The sequence below is a fragment of the Pan troglodytes genome, chromosome 16 (genome assembly GCF_028858775.2).
Source record: "Pan troglodytes isolate AG18354 chromosome 16, NHGRI_mPanTro3-v2.0_pri, whole genome shotgun sequence".
Classification (NCBI taxonomy): Eukaryota; Metazoa; Chordata; class Mammalia; order Primates; family Hominidae; genus Pan; species Pan troglodytes.
Window position 1 is genome coordinate 55,312,235 of NC_072414.2, and position 15,631 is coordinate 55,327,865.

At 47.8% G+C, this 15,631-nt stretch overlaps 1 protein-coding gene across 4 annotated transcripts in view; it reads right to left on the bottom strand.

Annotated features, from left to right (window-relative positions):
- Positions 1–1,369: 1,369 nt before the first annotated feature.
- Positions 1,370–15,631, bottom strand: part of CA12 (carbonic anhydrase 12) — a 59,624-nt gene continuing 45,362 nt past the window's right edge. Inside the window, exons 9-11 of one of the 4 annotated variants that reach the window (XM_001173904.6) lie at positions 5,932–5,964; positions 4,984–5,068; positions 1,370–4,193 (exon numbers count right to left, since the gene is read on the bottom strand). In XM_001173904.6, coding sequence (XP_001173904.1) covers positions 4,121–4,193; positions 4,984–5,068; positions 5,932–5,964 — 191 coding nt within the window. In that variant the 3' untranslated portion in view covers positions 1,370–4,120. Of the gene's footprint in view, positions 4,194–4,983; positions 5,069–5,931; positions 5,965–15,631 lie in introns of those variants that run through there. The other 3 variants (XM_001173899.7, XR_010151725.1, XR_008539602.2) reach the window with 3 other exon arrangements.

The following is a 15,631-nucleotide window of genomic DNA, read 5'->3' on the forward strand; positions in this document are numbered from 1 at the left end:
ACTCGGATATTGGAATCTTTTAAACTGTAAATTTTATGAAATCTAAATAACGACCAAATATCTACAAGGAAAATCTAGCATCTGAATCGAGTGTGCTGTCAGTGTAAAACACACACCAGATTTCAAAGATTTACTGCAGAAAAAAACACATGAAAATACTGGTTACATGTGGAAATGATAGTATTTTAGATCTGTTGGATTATCTAAAATTAAATTTAAATTAATGTCACTGGTTTTTTTTTTTACCTTTTTCTAGTGTGGCTACCGGAAAGTTTAAATTTCATACGTGTCTCATGTTATATTTTATTACATTTCTCTCGGCCTGTGTGCTCTAGATGGTTGATTTGGCTGGATTGAGATGAGGTAATGGCCATCCTAAAGGAGGGCCTGAGTTCCCTCTGCCGACCTATGGCTCTCACTGCTATGCCTCCCTGATCATTCAGCCAGTGGATGTGGAATTCAGGGAGATGAGAGATGCTCATTTCCTGCTCCAGGAGTGCTCTCCCCAGTGGGGTGGGAGCAAGTCCGAGGAGTGAGTGCTTCGTGGGAACTCTGGCTTCTCGGCTGTCTTCATGCCTGTGCGTGGCCATGACACCTGGCAGGATGCCAGAGCAGGGAGAGCGGAAGCTTCCTGTGTTCTAGCAGAGTACAGACCATCAGAAATGTTTCAATTCCAAAGCTGGGCCAGGTACTGTCACCCACTGGAGCCAAAGTACCCTTGAACAGTTCACCTCTCTCAGGCTTAGGGTGATTATAGTGAAAATTGGATGCTTTTCTAAATAAGGCAAACAATGATGGTACCTATTTTATAACCTTTACTGGACTGCCTCTTTTTGCCCCAGTCAGAATGTGAAGTCTGGATTTAGACAAAAGATTATTTGGAGGGTTGATAGTATGTTTTGCAAAAAGAATTCAAAATAAGGTAACAGGCAACCAAGAGGGGCTGCCCACCTACTAGGTTTAATACTCTCAGGAGTAAAGAGACATAGGACCTGTTCCCTGTATCATGTCCCCTTGGTTGGGAACACCTCCCTCTTTTCCATCCATCTGTTCAAATCTGAGCTATTTGTTCAAGGTGCAGCTCCAATCCCACCTCCTCCAGGGTCTTTATTTGATTCCTCTAGGCTTCCCAGCACCATTAAGCAGCTTCGTGACCTGCAGCCACACATGCCATAGGCCTCCATCCTCAGGAAAGTGATTGAGTCTATCAGCTTATGTTCCTTTGGAGCCAGGTTCTAAGAAGTGGATGCGAGTGACATTATTATTCTGATTAGTTACCTATCCCCATAACAGGGAGCTACAGAGTGCTTTGCAAATAGTAATGCTTTAACCTCGCCTCCAAAAAAAAAAAAAAAAAAAAAGAACAGCCTGATGTGAAAAACATTTATAATTTCTTGTAGTTATAGTGTGTATCTTCATTATAATCATTCTTACAATAAATACAGAAGTGCTAAACAGACCATTATCACAGTGGCCTGTGGGCTGAGGCACAGGAACTGAGGGGTGCTGCAGACACCAGTGCTTCTCCAGGGCTGGCCAGGACACCTTCAGAGAGGCTAGTGAAGAGGAGAGGAATGTAGGGTGAACTTGAAATGTGATTAATAGAGTCAATGCAGCACATGCTAGAAACAGATACAGAGTTTTTTGTTGTTTTTTGTTTTAACTATTTTACCAGATGATACTAAAGAAACAGAACAAAGAAAGAGATTCAAGATCTCACATGAGTGAGAATCCAGGGCCTTCCCCTCTGGCCCTGGCCCCAGCCTGGGCCTTGTTTTTGCTATTTCCACCTAGGCATCTGCCATGCAGCAGAGTTAGGAGCGTGTGGGCGGCTGCTGAGCCTCACACACCACAGTACTGGCATCCTTCAGGGGCAGCTGGCATCAGTGGAATGAGTGCGGATCTGAAGAAAGGTTTCCCAGTTCCAAAGCTGGACCCACAGGAATCCTGTGAGGATTTGCAAAGACATTGATAGTGTTGGTTCTTGGAGCATCTTTCTGCCTCCCGGGCTTTGTCTGGTCTCAGCCTCGGGGCTGCAATCCAGGGCTGTGCTGAGCAGCAAGAGGAGAGGAGAAATGCCACTGTCTTGCACCTCCCAGTAAGTCTCCCTTTTCATGAACAGCCCTTGTGCCAGGTACAATGGTCTCTCTGTTCTCTCACAAAACTCATCCACAAAAGATATACAGAGTCTTTTGACAGACAGTCCCACTGCTCTGGAGCCCTTTATGTTCATTTCTGATTGACAATTTTGGACCAAGGCCAAGAGGCCCCCTAATTCATGTTGCTTCGTCATGAGGGTTGTCCTTGTCATCTGATGATGCACGAGGCATGCTAATGGCAAGGCCGGGATGCCACCCCAGGCTTCGAGGCTGTTAGAAGTCTTGAGTGCACACACACACACAAACACACAGACACACACACATCTGAGCTCCCATTAGGTCACTTGTAACTTTGCCTAGCAAAACAGGCTCCCAAGACATAAGGCTTGCCATCATTGTGAAAAGTTGTGATGGTACAGAAGAATTTTTTTTTTTTTTTTTTTTGAGATGGAGTCTCGCTCTGTCACCCAGGCTAGACTGCAGTGGCATGACCTTGGCTTACTGCAACCTCCGCCTCCTGGGTTCAAGCGATTCCAGAAGAGAGAATTCTTAGAGTCAGAGGGAGGAGTAGAAGGAAAAAGATATTTAAAAAGCTATGCTTCAAGAGGACATTTCATGCTGTCAAAATGAGACTGTGAATCAGAAAGTTCTCGGGGAACTGCAAGGTGCTCTCAACTAGGGGTCAGTTCCTTCTCAGTCATGGCACTGACTCATCTCCACAGGGTTCTCACCTGCGGGAGGAAAATGGAGGAGTTGCGCCTGTCAGAAACTGTCTGGGTGATTCGGGGAAGAATATGGAGTATCTTAGTAGCATTCCATTATTACTTGCCCCTAAATACATGATGCCAGCCCCCTGCACAGATAACCTCCTGCTTTTATAGCTTGAAATATATTTGATCTAAACCACGATTTGACATCTTCAGAGAGAGAGAAGTAGATAAAAGTCTCCATTCCAGGTTGGCAGTAGGGATCCTGCAGAAGTGGCTGAAATGAAATTTGGCCTACAGAGAATAAGTTCTACAGTCATTTTGTTTCTGCCTATTTCCTCCAGATTCAAAGGCAGATTGGGTCATCTTGGAACTCATGTCTCCTCCAGGACACAGCAACAACACATTTTCAAGGAACAGCCTCATTATTTGTAAAATCTGTAGAGTATAAAACATAACTGCTCCACTGACAGGAGGTTGGATTTGGACTTAATATTGTATTGTTCTGTCCTTACATTATGGCTTGATAAACAGAATGTGATTCCAACTCTGATTCCAAAGTGAGACTCTCCCAGATCATCCATGTCTTCTCATTCTCTTTGTCCCTCTAGCTCTCTCTCCCTTCTCATCCCCACCAAGAAGTGGAACTTGAACCTGCCATTCCCTAAGGTCTGTGCAGTGTCTGTGATCCAGAGGACAGGACTGTGAAAGTGTCCCTAATATATCACAATGTATATCTCTTGTTTTCTTTTTCTCTCTACAACTTGATCCTTCCTGTCCCCATTTGTCCCCGAGTTGTAAGGTGCAGATTAAAGGTTTTGTCATAGCAGAAGGAAATCAGAGGGAGATGCCCCGTCTCCAGAGGAAAGAAGTTGAGTTTCCCAAGCAAAACCTAAGCAGAGAGTGCACATTCTTGTCTGAAAGCTTGGAGAAGCAGCAGAATTTCCAGGACACTTGAAAGCACGCTCTGGCAAAGCCCCGGATGAAAGTGTTTTCCAACCATTAATGGCCCACCAGCATGGCTTGGTTTGTGATTCCAGAATTCAGACCACTTCACAATCTCACACAGTTACAGCAAGCAGCTTTGAATTCCTGCTGCTTGGTCTGAGAGTGCATCCCATCCATTGATCGGATGGCTCTGGGGTGGCCATGGTCCCAAGGCAAGGAGGCACCCAGCAGAGGATCCCTGAGGCCTGGCATGTTTGCAGATTGAGCTACAGAGAACACCTTGAGGTGTCGCAAGTGTCCAGAGAGCCGAATGTGTAGGGTCCAAAGCAAGGTCCTTCCTGGATGTGCCCGGGAGCTCCGGGGACCTCAAGCGTGGGCCTCAGTCTCCATCTTGGTGGCTGGCTTGTAAATGACTCCCTTGTTATCACCTTTTTTGATACTAGAACAAAAAGAACACATAAGTCTTGTTAGAGAAGAGAGCGAGCGAGCCAGAGAGCAGCCTGACTCAGGTATGGAATGAGGCCGTTTTTAAAAGTTGGATTCCTCTCTTTGGGACCTTTCCCCAATTCTGTTGGTCTTGGGAGGGAGTGTCACCAAATAAAGCTTTAACAAAAACAGAACTTGTTCGTTTTCCAACTGTTCTCTTTCACACCTAACAATAGTAGACCTATATTTTGAAAGAGGTCTCGTTGTCACCCCCCTCTTCAAACCTCTGATTCCATAACAGGGTTCCCAGAAACCTTTTTATTTTTCATACCCCCCCAAATAAATTAGGTTTTAGGAAAAGCCAAATGTCACAATAAAAACATGGACAAAGGGCATGAAGAGTTAATGTGAGTGAGAGATCAGGTTTTCCTTCATCTTTCTTTTTGAATTCATAGACCAAAAAGCATATGTAAAGATCTTGATAAGAAGACAGCCTTGCTGCTTAACTTCAGGCACAAGCCCCAGGTCAAGAGACTCATCCAAGGCCATGCAATAGCAGCAAGTAAGGCACACACGCTTCCAAATCTGAGCACAGTGACCCCTGAACCCTTTGAACGACCAGGGTCACATGTGCGTCTCATGCAAAGGAGGCCAGGGCACGGGTGCTTTGGGGACGGCCCTCCTAGGGTAAGTGGTGGTCCAGGTGACTGCGGCTCTTCATGCCACAAAGCTGCCTTCCCAGGCAGACTAATCATCATGGACACATAGCTGCCCATTCCCATTTTGGACCCAAACCAGCTCACCTCTTCCTTCTGAAAAGCCAAATGGACACCACCACCACAATACAGATGCCAAGAATGCCAGCCAGGGCCAGTGAGAGGATGATGCCTGGTGAAGAGGTAGAGGGCACACATTACACTCCTTCCTTCCCCTCCATCTTAGCCCATGGCCCCCGGGTGTGAAATCATGGCCCAGCTGCATAATCATCCACAGAAAGGAATAATTTCCCCATCCCTGTTCTCAGATTCTGGTCTTTGGCTTAGTGGGACTGGCTGGAGTATTTTGAGGTGGCCATTTGCAAATTCTAGTGGTTTTCCAGCAGAGGCTCTCAAACTTACACAAGGGTCATCTGAAGAGCTTGTTTAAAATGTAGGGTTTTTTTTTTTTTTTAGCCCAACCCTCAGAGATTCAAATTCAATCTGTTTGGTGCAGGGCCCGGGAATCTGCATTTTGCCAAATACTTACAGCTGATACTGATGCACGTGGTCCAAGGACCACACTTTGATAAGCCCTGGGCTACACAAATAAGAACTTACTCTGTCTTTGCCTGCTGGATTTAAGGCCCATTGGCTGCCTCCATCAGTTTTGCCCCCAAGTTCCATTGCACAGTCCTAAGCAGTCCCAGATGACCAGTAGTCCATTGCCAAGGTCATGCGGCCTGTCAGCTGACCTCCACAATGGGCTCTGGTATGTTTTCAGCAACAGCCTCCCACCATGACCAAAAGAAAGTCTTAGATAGGTTCTTTGAATACACACATGCTGTAGAGTGATTGGATCTTTCATTAGAGGAACATTTGATTGGCAGTTCATCTTTGAATCACAGAGCGACTTGAGGGTAAGACCCATAGCAAGGAGAGGGCCGGGAGCCACAGCAATAGTACAGAGAAGCAGAGAGGACGGGCTTGGATCACACCAAGAATCACAGTGATCACCCAGCTGCAGCATGCACGGCCGGCTGCCCAGCCACATACCCAGACTCAGTCCTGCCGCAGTACAGACTTGCACTTAAAAGGGGAGAGGAAAAGACGAGGTTACTCTAGAGTCAAACCACACTGGATTTGAGCAGCGTGTTGAGAGACGCTCTACCATTTGTTTGGTCTTAGGCAGACAGACCTCTAGGGATGTCCACCCTTGGCTCAGGGATTACCTGATGAAGTACAGGAAATTGCCCATCTAGGGAATTCATACTGCAATCCCTCCTTCCAATGCTCTTTTTTTTTTGAGATGGAATCTCGCTCTGCCGCCCAGGCTGGAATGCAGTGGCGCGATCTTGGCTCACTTCAACCTCCGCCTCCTGGGTTCAAGCAATTCTCTGCCTCAGTCTCCCGAGTAGCTGGGATTACAAGCACCTGCCACCACACCCAGCTAATTTTTGGATTTTTAGTAGAGACGGGGTTTCACCATCTTGGCCAGGCTGGTCTTGAACTCCTGACCTCATTATCCACCTGCCTTGGCCTTCCAAAGTGTTGGGATTATAGGCGTGAGCCCCTGCGCCCGGCCCCGATGCTCCTTTATCACAACAGTTTCCTGGCTAGGGCAAGACTTCACTTGAGTTTTTGTTTGTTTGTTTGTTTGTGTTTTTTTGAGACAGAGTCTCGCTCTGTCACACATGCTGGAGTGCAGTGGCACAATCTTGGCTCACTGCAACCTCCACCTCCTGGGTTCAAGCAATTCTCATGCCTCAGCCTCTTGAGCAGCTGGGATTGCAGGCGTGCACCACAACGCTTGGCTAATTTTTGTATTTTTAGTAGAGATGGGGTTTTGCCATGTTGACCAGGCTGGTCTCGAACTCCTGATCTCAAGTGATCCACCTGCCTCGGCCTCCCAAACTATGGGGATTACAGGTGTGAGCCACGGCACCCAGCCAAGATTTCAGTTTTTAATACAACATGGCCAAAGAGGAAAGGTGAAGAAAGGTAGGGATCAAAGCCTGCTTGGGCAGGCTCCTGTCCATGTCCCTGGTACCTGCCTCCCTTCCTAAGCAAGGAATCCATCACCAGACTTCTCCCCCAGCCCATCAGCTTGTCATCACGGTTTGGTTCTATTTTTGCTTTGTCCCTCCTGGACAAATGCCTTCACCACATCAGCCCCACTTCTCTGCTCCATGGAACCAGGGTATTACGGCTTCAACCAGCAAGTTACTGTTGGGGATAAATAAGGTGAGAGAGAAGTCCTCAGTGTGGCTGAACCCGTGCCCAGCTACCTAAGTCTCACAGTCGGCCTACTAGCCACCTCCTGGGGGGAAAATCACATGAGAATCCATTGTCTTGAGTGAGCAGAGGATCCCAGTCATGAAGTCTCCCCTGAAAACCCTCAGCCTGTTTTTTCCAAGGTTCCCACAGCCATTCCCCATTCTCCTAATCAGGTCCTTTGTCTAAAGAAAGTGTAGATTTACACGTACCCTTCTGTCTGGTGGTTTTCTCATCTCAATGGAAACTTCTAGCATGTGTGTGTGTCTTGGAGGAAGAAGGGGTATTTGTTCTAACTCACATTGGGAGCCACAGTTGTACAGATGGTGGCCACCCAGCCTGACACAGAAGATCCTGTGCCCATAGAACCCACAGTGGTGGCTGAGGCCCTGGGAGAGCCCTGGTCAAGTGTAAGATGCCAGCAGGGGGCCAAGGACTCTCCCTTGGGGCCCTTAACAGCCTGGGGAACCAGATCTGAGGCTGCAGAGTGAGGTTTTGCTCACTGCCCCTTCTCCTGTCATATGGCCCAAGTCTAGCTGATTCCCCAGGAGCCGTCAGCCGTGTGCTTTTCCGATTGTCTTTTTCTGCAATCTCACATTGAACCTGCAGAGCCTCCCTGGTCCAAGGCTGGGCCCTGGGGGTTCCTGGTCTGGCTTCCCCAGGTGGCACCGGGCTGCTGTGAGGGTTAGCAGAGCAGGCAGGGAGAAGAGCTGTCCCCAAGGACAGGGAAGCCTATTCTCCCTACTCTGCTCGCCACCACCAGCTGCTCATGACCTCCCAAGTGGCAGAGAGTGGCTCCACTGGCCAGACTCCCTGCCCCAGGCCTCTTCGTGTAACCTGAATACAAGGGCCAGCCTGTGGCTTGGGGAGGTGCTGAGGACATGAGTCTCCACCTGGAGGGAGCTTCCAGTGTTTGTACAGCACAAGCTCTGTTTCCTGCAGGGCCTGTGGCCTCTGCACAGTGGAACTTGGTATTAGGGTTGGTTGTTTCTTTTTTAAATGTAACCAGAGACCATGGTCCCTGGAATCTTAAAAAAACAAACATAATAAACCTAGCCATGGTTTTTCTTCCCAACCCTTTGATGAAATACACTCTCGTTCTTTGTTCCTGAAGCTCCAGATGCTTGTGGTGCCAAACCAGTTCTCGCCACCTGAAGACTATTACTAGGAAGACTTACCACCTGGCTAAGCCATCCAGGCTGGATGGTTTCTAAAGTCATCTCTTTCACAGTCACCTCAAACATTCTGAGAGTCACACAGGCCCCAGACCACTGAGCAGCCCAGTCTGTGGCTGGTGGGGGTACCCTTCATGCCTGGTCTTGGGGAGCTGAGCAAAGTCTATGGACAGCAAGGCCCCAGCAAGGGTGGGGCTTTTCTCAGGGCACATGCCCTGCGTGGTGGCTTCTCTGGAGGGAGAGTCTGGCTTCCCCCGGTTATTACGCGGGGTTCCTTTTGGAGGTCCTGTAAGCAACAGCATAGTTGAACCCAGTGCTGTGACCTGGGATCTTTGCTCCTTGAGGACCACTTGTCAAGGCCTAAATGGACTCTCCTTGGAAACAACGAAATGAGACCAAACAGGCATGAAGACAAAGAAAGCCCCAGAGACTGGGACAGATACTTTTCAGCCAAGACTTTGATACAGCAAAAACGAAGCAGCTTGACTGAGCCAACATCATAAGCTGTTAAGGAAGAGGAATGCCGGCGAGGGTGTCACCCGATAGTTCCACCACCTCAGGAAGCCCAGGGCAGGAAGGTGTTGTTGGAATGCTGTCCCTGCCAATCGAGACAGCACCAACCATCATGGAGGCTCAGCTTCTTTGCAGAAATGGGCTTGAGTCCCATTGGAGGCAGATGCCAAAACATCTGTTATCTGATGGGAGAGAGAAAGTCAGCGAGACTTTCAGGACACAGGGAGAACTGTCAGGGCAACCAGAGAACTAGAGCCTGAGTGCGAAGCCAAAGCCTGTTTCCCAGCAGAGCCTCGGCTGGGTGAGAGCGAAGCCTCTAGGCACTGTAGAGAACAGGCATCAAAGATGGTACAGGGAGGGGCAGAACTAGAGAAATTCACTTTCAGGTTAAAGAAATGGTTTGTTTCTGAATAGGAAAGAAGGGAGGCGATTCCCACGGAAGAACAATGGGACAGACAGTAGAAATGGAGACAGGCTAGGTCACAGAGGTGGCCCACGAGAGGCATCGAGTGGCAGCCCAACAGAAGGAGCTCTGGGGCTGGCTGGTAAGAGGGTGCACACCATGAGGACGTGGGAGAGCCGCCTGTTCACAAAGTGCTCGGGTATGAGTCAGGGCGAGCAGAGAGACGGCAGTGTGACACACACAAGGAAACCACACAGATATAGAAGAACTCGATGGTCACACGCCTTGCCCAGGAAGGTACAGACACCCGGAGAAGGTCGGTGAGCTGCTTGCCACAAGGGCCTTGCTACCTGTTCTGGCAGGCCCAGGAGCTGCGTCTTCCACCGGCATCTTGCTGGACCGAGGGATGCTGGTTAAGGGCTTTTGAGGTCTTCTGAAGCCTCAAGCATAAACACAGAAGAGTCCAGCACGAGGAACAAGCACCTCACTTTCACATCTGGAGGTTCCTGGAACAACAGTCTAGTATTTTCTAGCTCTATTTACGATTCTGTTTGACTGTGGACTATAATCCTTTTCAAGTATTATTTTAAAGTACACACTGTTTACATAGATGGCATGTTACATAGTGATATCCTTAGCCGTCTCCAGCCTTGTAAAAGAGGTCAGAGAGTTTAGATTTATCAGGGGTTTGATAGTTTAAATACACAAAATCTGTTAGGAAGGTAAAAACCCCCTTATTATTACACCTAATAAAAAATCAGAGAGTCAAGAAACTGCAAATCCAGTGCTATCTTCAGATGATGCTTTGCCAAGACAAGGAAGATGCCCTCACCACAGAGTGGAGCCATCTTCAGAGGACATATTTAACTGCGGAGTTTTCCTTATGAACGCTATGCAACCCAAAACAAGGATTGCTACAAAGAAATCTGCCAACAAGATAGTACCAGATTACATGGGGGAACTGGTTTTATACAGCTATGATGGGACTGAGGGCTTTGCCTGTAGATTGCAGGAATGCAGCCCCTGCAGACAGCACGTTGCTCTGAAGGGCCTAAATCCCAGAGCCTCAGGGGCAGGTTACAATGCTGGCACTGGGTGCTTGGCACTCTAAGCTGTCTTCACTGTCCCTGGGGAAAGAATGGGTGGCGGGACGGGGGCCTTTGATCCCTATCAAGCCAGAGCTACAGAAGGCACAACAGCATCTCTAGGCAACTTCCTCCCGGACCTTCAAAACTGACAGCTAATTTCTGATCTTTAATGTCTCTTAAACAAATGGGTTGATTTTTAACATTGTTAGCAAATGGAGACCACAGAAAAACCAGACAATAAAATGAAAAGGTGACAACTGGCCAGGCTTATGTGTAAATCATTCTGCAGAGAAGACACTGAGGAGGGGAGGGAACTGGAGATGGGTCAGGGACATTCTTTCAACAAGCTTATATTGAGCGCCAGGCACCATGCCAGGCATAAAAATGAGTAACACGTCAGTCATCCCTGGCCTTAAGGAGCTTGTAGTATGTGTATAATATGTACGTATTGTTCTTTTTCTATTCGTCTTTGCTGTGTGTTAATAATTACTCTATGGTGTGTCAAGTAACATAACAGAGATGGAGATGTGGTTCTGGCTGCACTGAGGGAGATTAAGTCACCTTTAGAGGGATGGGGAGGACTTCTAGGAGGACGTGATTAGAGTTGGGTCTTGAAAGAATTTTCCAGATGGAGGAGGGAGGGGGCATCCCAGACATCAAGTGTGTGTACTTGAAAGCATCTGCCCTACAGTTTTGGGGGCTGAGGCTAAGAGGGCAGGGATGGGGCTGTGGGGAGATGATATGGAAGGATCGGCTAGGGCCCCATCACCAAGGGTGGGTCCAGCCGTCTGCCCGGCCCCTTTTCCCATTGTCTTTCCTGAACATAGTCTGCCCTGTGCCATGGGCTGTGTTTAAGAGCAAGATGACACCCACCATGGGGTTTTCTGTCCCCCATAGCGCATAACTCGGACTGTGCTCAGGAAACATGTGGTGTGTTAAAGGCACTAGGACCTCACTTCTTAGCACCTTGGACCAATGCTCCTGACTGTTCGGCCTCTGACCCAGACCAGCGATTGAAGGTGGAAATGATGCTGGCTAATCATTTGGATCCTTTGGGAGAATCGATGATATTCTTTCAGCTAATAGCTTTTATTTATAAATAGAAACTTTAAGAAATACAAGGTCAATAATGATAACACATGCATTCTAGCCTCAAAAAATTAGATAATTAGCCATCTTAGCCATGTATGATTTCCTTCTCCCTCCTTTTAAGGTTTCATAAAATTGCCCAGGTCTAGGCTTAAGCAGATCCTAATTGCAGGACTATAGATTTGCCCTTGCGGTTTGCTGCCTGGCACCCTCGTCTGAGTGTGCCATAGCTGCTCTGGTGGGTGACATGCAGTTGCTTAGAGCAAGCTCACTAATGATGTGATTATAGAAACTTCTTGGCTTCCTTTTGTCCCTCAAGTTTCCATGGCCCTGACATGTTGAGCACAGGGCTAGATGGTGTTAGCATTTTTGTCTGATGGGCTCTTGCATTATTACCCAGCATCTGGGCCCAGTGTTGGTGCCACTGGCTAGGAGGAGGTGAACTCAAAGGAACCAAGAACCAGGCCAAAGCCCTAAGCCTGAGCCCCTGTGATGTCCCCCTGCCTCTGCCGTCTTTCCCCTTTCCCACTAAGAGCACCTGACTTGAAACCCGAACTGGCCCGAGGACATGTCCCCTCCCAGGGGCCCACCTTGAGGACGAGTCTTGCTTTCTCCTTCAGCTCAAATCTTCCAACTGCCACTTGGAAGAGGCACTTTTTTTTTTTTTTTTTTCAGATGGAGTATCACTCTGTCGCCCAGGCTGGAGTGCACTGGTGCAATCTTGGCTCACTGCAACCTCTGCCTTCTGGGTTCAAGTGATTCTCCTGCCTCAGCCTCCACAGTAGATGGGACTACTGGCATGCACCACCATGCCTGGCTGATTTTTTTTTTTTAAGTAGAGAGGGGGTTTCACCATGTTGGCCAGGCTGGTCTCGAACTCCCAACCTCAGGTGATCCACCTGCCTTGGCCTCCCAAAATGCTGGGATTACGGGCATGAGCCACACCCAGCCAATGGAAGAGGCACTTTTTAAGAATGGAAAAAAGTGCCTGACATGACTTTCACTTTTCCATAAAGAGTGGACGTTTTAAATAAAGGCAACAAGAAACATAACATACAAGAGAGAAAAACTCATACAAAAGGGAGAGAGAAAAAGAATAAAGGGGGGATCCTGAAGAAGTTGCTACTTCAGAGGTATCTGCACCCCTGATAAAGGATTTGTACACTCCTAAGGGTGCACAGTTCTCTCTCACGCTACGTCTCTTGGTCTTACCCAATCATATAAAAAAGAATCTATACTTGAATTCTAAAGGAAGATGGGGAACAAGGTCTCTCTTGGGTTGGTTTGTTCTGCCTCAGTAACTTCAGCCTTACTGTTTCAGGGATAACCATCATCACACTGAAATGTTCATGCCATAAAACAATGAAGACCAGGGCATGTGATATAAAACTCCAGACTCCTATGACATGAGTGAAAACAATCAGTTCTGGGCCGCAGAAACCCTGGGGCAGTGGTTTTCCATCAGGGGAAAACTTGCCCCTCCTGCCTGCACAGAGTTGGCAATGTCTGGAAACAGTTTTGCCTGTTAAAACTGGGGAGGGGCAACTGGCATCTACTGGGTAGAGACCAACGGTGCTGCCAATGCTGCAACACACAGGACACCCCCCACTGTAAGAATTATCCTGCCTAAGTTGTCAATAGTGCCAAGGTTGAGAATCTCTGCCCCCAGGCTAAGGTGTAGCTGGACTATAAACCTCTTAAGGACAGAAATCAGGACCTGTACCCCTTTTCTAAGCACAGTTGAGGAAAATAGCAGGGTTAAGTTAAATGATTCAGTCCCAATTGTCCCAACCTGGCTAAACTTCAGATCCTTCCCCAAAGTCCATGTACTTTCTCTCATAGGGATTTTTTTTTTAATTTTAAAATTTTAATTATTTAAGAGACAGGGTCTCACTCTGTCACCCAAGCTGGAGTGCAGTGGTGTGATCATGGCTCACTGCAGCCTCAAACTCTTGGGCTAATGTGATCCTCCCACCTCAGCCTCCCAAAGTGCTGGGATTACAAGCATGAGCCACCACACCCGGCCATCCTAGACGATTTTTTAAACATCACTTTTCTCCTGGCAGAATTTTCTGACTCTGTAGTTCTTGTTAACTTCCAGAGAAAGCCCTGAGTAAGCCAGACCCTAATTACAAACATGCCTCAGTGGATGAGGCTACAATTTGAGTCCAAACTGCTCAAGGTTCACATTGACAAAGTCTCACACCATAAACCTGAAACGTCATGTTACAGTCTGAGGCCTGCTCCGAGCTGGGTAAGAGAGGCCTCGTGAATGCAGCCCCCTGGGCAGATGAGGTTTGGGCCTTCACCCCTTTGGGGCTGCCTCCTCATTGCTCCTTGGGAAGCAGCCCCACTTGCTGCTTGTGTCTTTGGGAAGTGAAAGGGAGGGGAGAATTCTGGCCAAGCTTCTATAATCAGCCTCCAAATGGACAGGTTTTCCTTGGACTGCCACAGAGTCTTACTCAGAGGAGAAAGCTGGTCCCAGCCTGGGCTTGTGGAAGCACCAGCTCTGGGCAAACCATGGAGGAAGAGCAGTGGCAACGCTGCATTTGGGCTTTGATCTTGACGTCCTAAGCTGGGAGTTGGTCTCCAGACTTCTGCTTAGAGGCCCCTCAAGCTCCCGTGTCCAGACTGGGAGAATCTACTGAAGCGCTTGGCTAAAAACCTGCCTATGCTGCCCCACTATAAGCAGCTGCTTAGACACAAGCTGGTCTAAGAAGATGGCTAATTATCCCCAATGCCATAGTCCATCGTTACAAGCAGGGGTTACTTTTGGATGTCAGAGTCAAGTTCCTGCCCGGTTTCTTCTGATCCTCTGTAACTGCCCTCAAACACTGTCCCTGCAATGTAAAGTCAGGATTGGCAGTTGTTAGTGTCCACTTAACCATCACAACATATTAGCACCGAAAGGACATGAGATCACCTAATCCAACCTGGCTTTTTTTTTTTTTTTTTTTTTTTTTTGAGACAGAGTCTCACTCTGTCACCCAGGCTGGAGTGCAGTGGCATGATCTTGGCTCACTGCAACCTCCACCTCCCGGGTTCAAGCGATTCTCCTGCCTCAGCTTCCTGAGTAGCTGGGATTACCTGGCATTTTGTGGCTGAGGAAACCAAGGCCAAAGAAGGGACACGATTTGTCCACAGCATGCAGCCAGGAGGAAGCAAAGCCAGGCCTTGAACCTAGGCCTCCTGACTGTAAGGAGAATATGTGCCACCCCTTCCCTGGGTGTGCATAGGTGAGCTCAGAGAACAGAGCCGGCAATGAGGTCCTGGGATCGCAAGCAAAATTCTATCTGATCTATGTGGGCAAAGTTCCTAATCTCCTGGCAGAGTTTTTATGTTTTTGGTTTTAAGAGTTGAAGTAGTTCCATTTAACCCTTGGATACTACATTCTCCACTTAGAAGAATGAGAAAAGACAGCGTTGTATCCATAACAGATTCACAGGGATAATTCCATGCACTCAGTTCATTTCCTAGAAAAGAAACTGTTAGTTATCATCATATGGATTTTGAATTTTCAGGAAGGCTACTGTTCACAGATTCTGTTTTCCAACTGAGAAACTGAGGAAAGAGGGAAATGATCTTAACTAGTGGTACCTGGAGAGGAGAAAACACAAAAGACAAATTCTTGGGCAGTTCTTCATGAAAAGACAGAGAATGACGTAATCCTGACCGTAAGGATGGGTCAGTTTCTAAAGCTTCCTGGGAAGGGCCTTCAAATACAGTCTCCATATGTTCAACTAAGTTTAGGAGGTGATCGTTACAACCTCATATAATAAGAAAGGAACCCAAAAAAGTGCACCAGGTGAGACGAGGAGAGCAGATTCTGACAAGTGGGTTAGCGGGTTATCTTTTGTTTTTGTTTTTTGTTTTTTTTTGAGACGGAGTCTCGCCCTGTCACCCAGGCTAGAGTGCAAGTGGTGTGATCTCGGCTCATTGCAACCTCCGCCTCCTAGGTTCAAGCGATTCTCCTGCCTCAACCTCTTGAGTAGCTGGGATTACAGGCACGTGCCACCACACCCGGCTAATTTTTGTATTTTTAGTAGAGACGTGGTTTCACCATGTTGGTCCGGCTGGTCTCGAAATCCTGACCTCATGATCCACCCACCTTGGCCTCCCAAAGTGCTGAGATTACAGGTGCAAGACACCGTGCCCGGCTAATTTTTGTATTTTTAGTAGAGATGGGGTTTCACCATGTTGGTCAGGCTGGACTT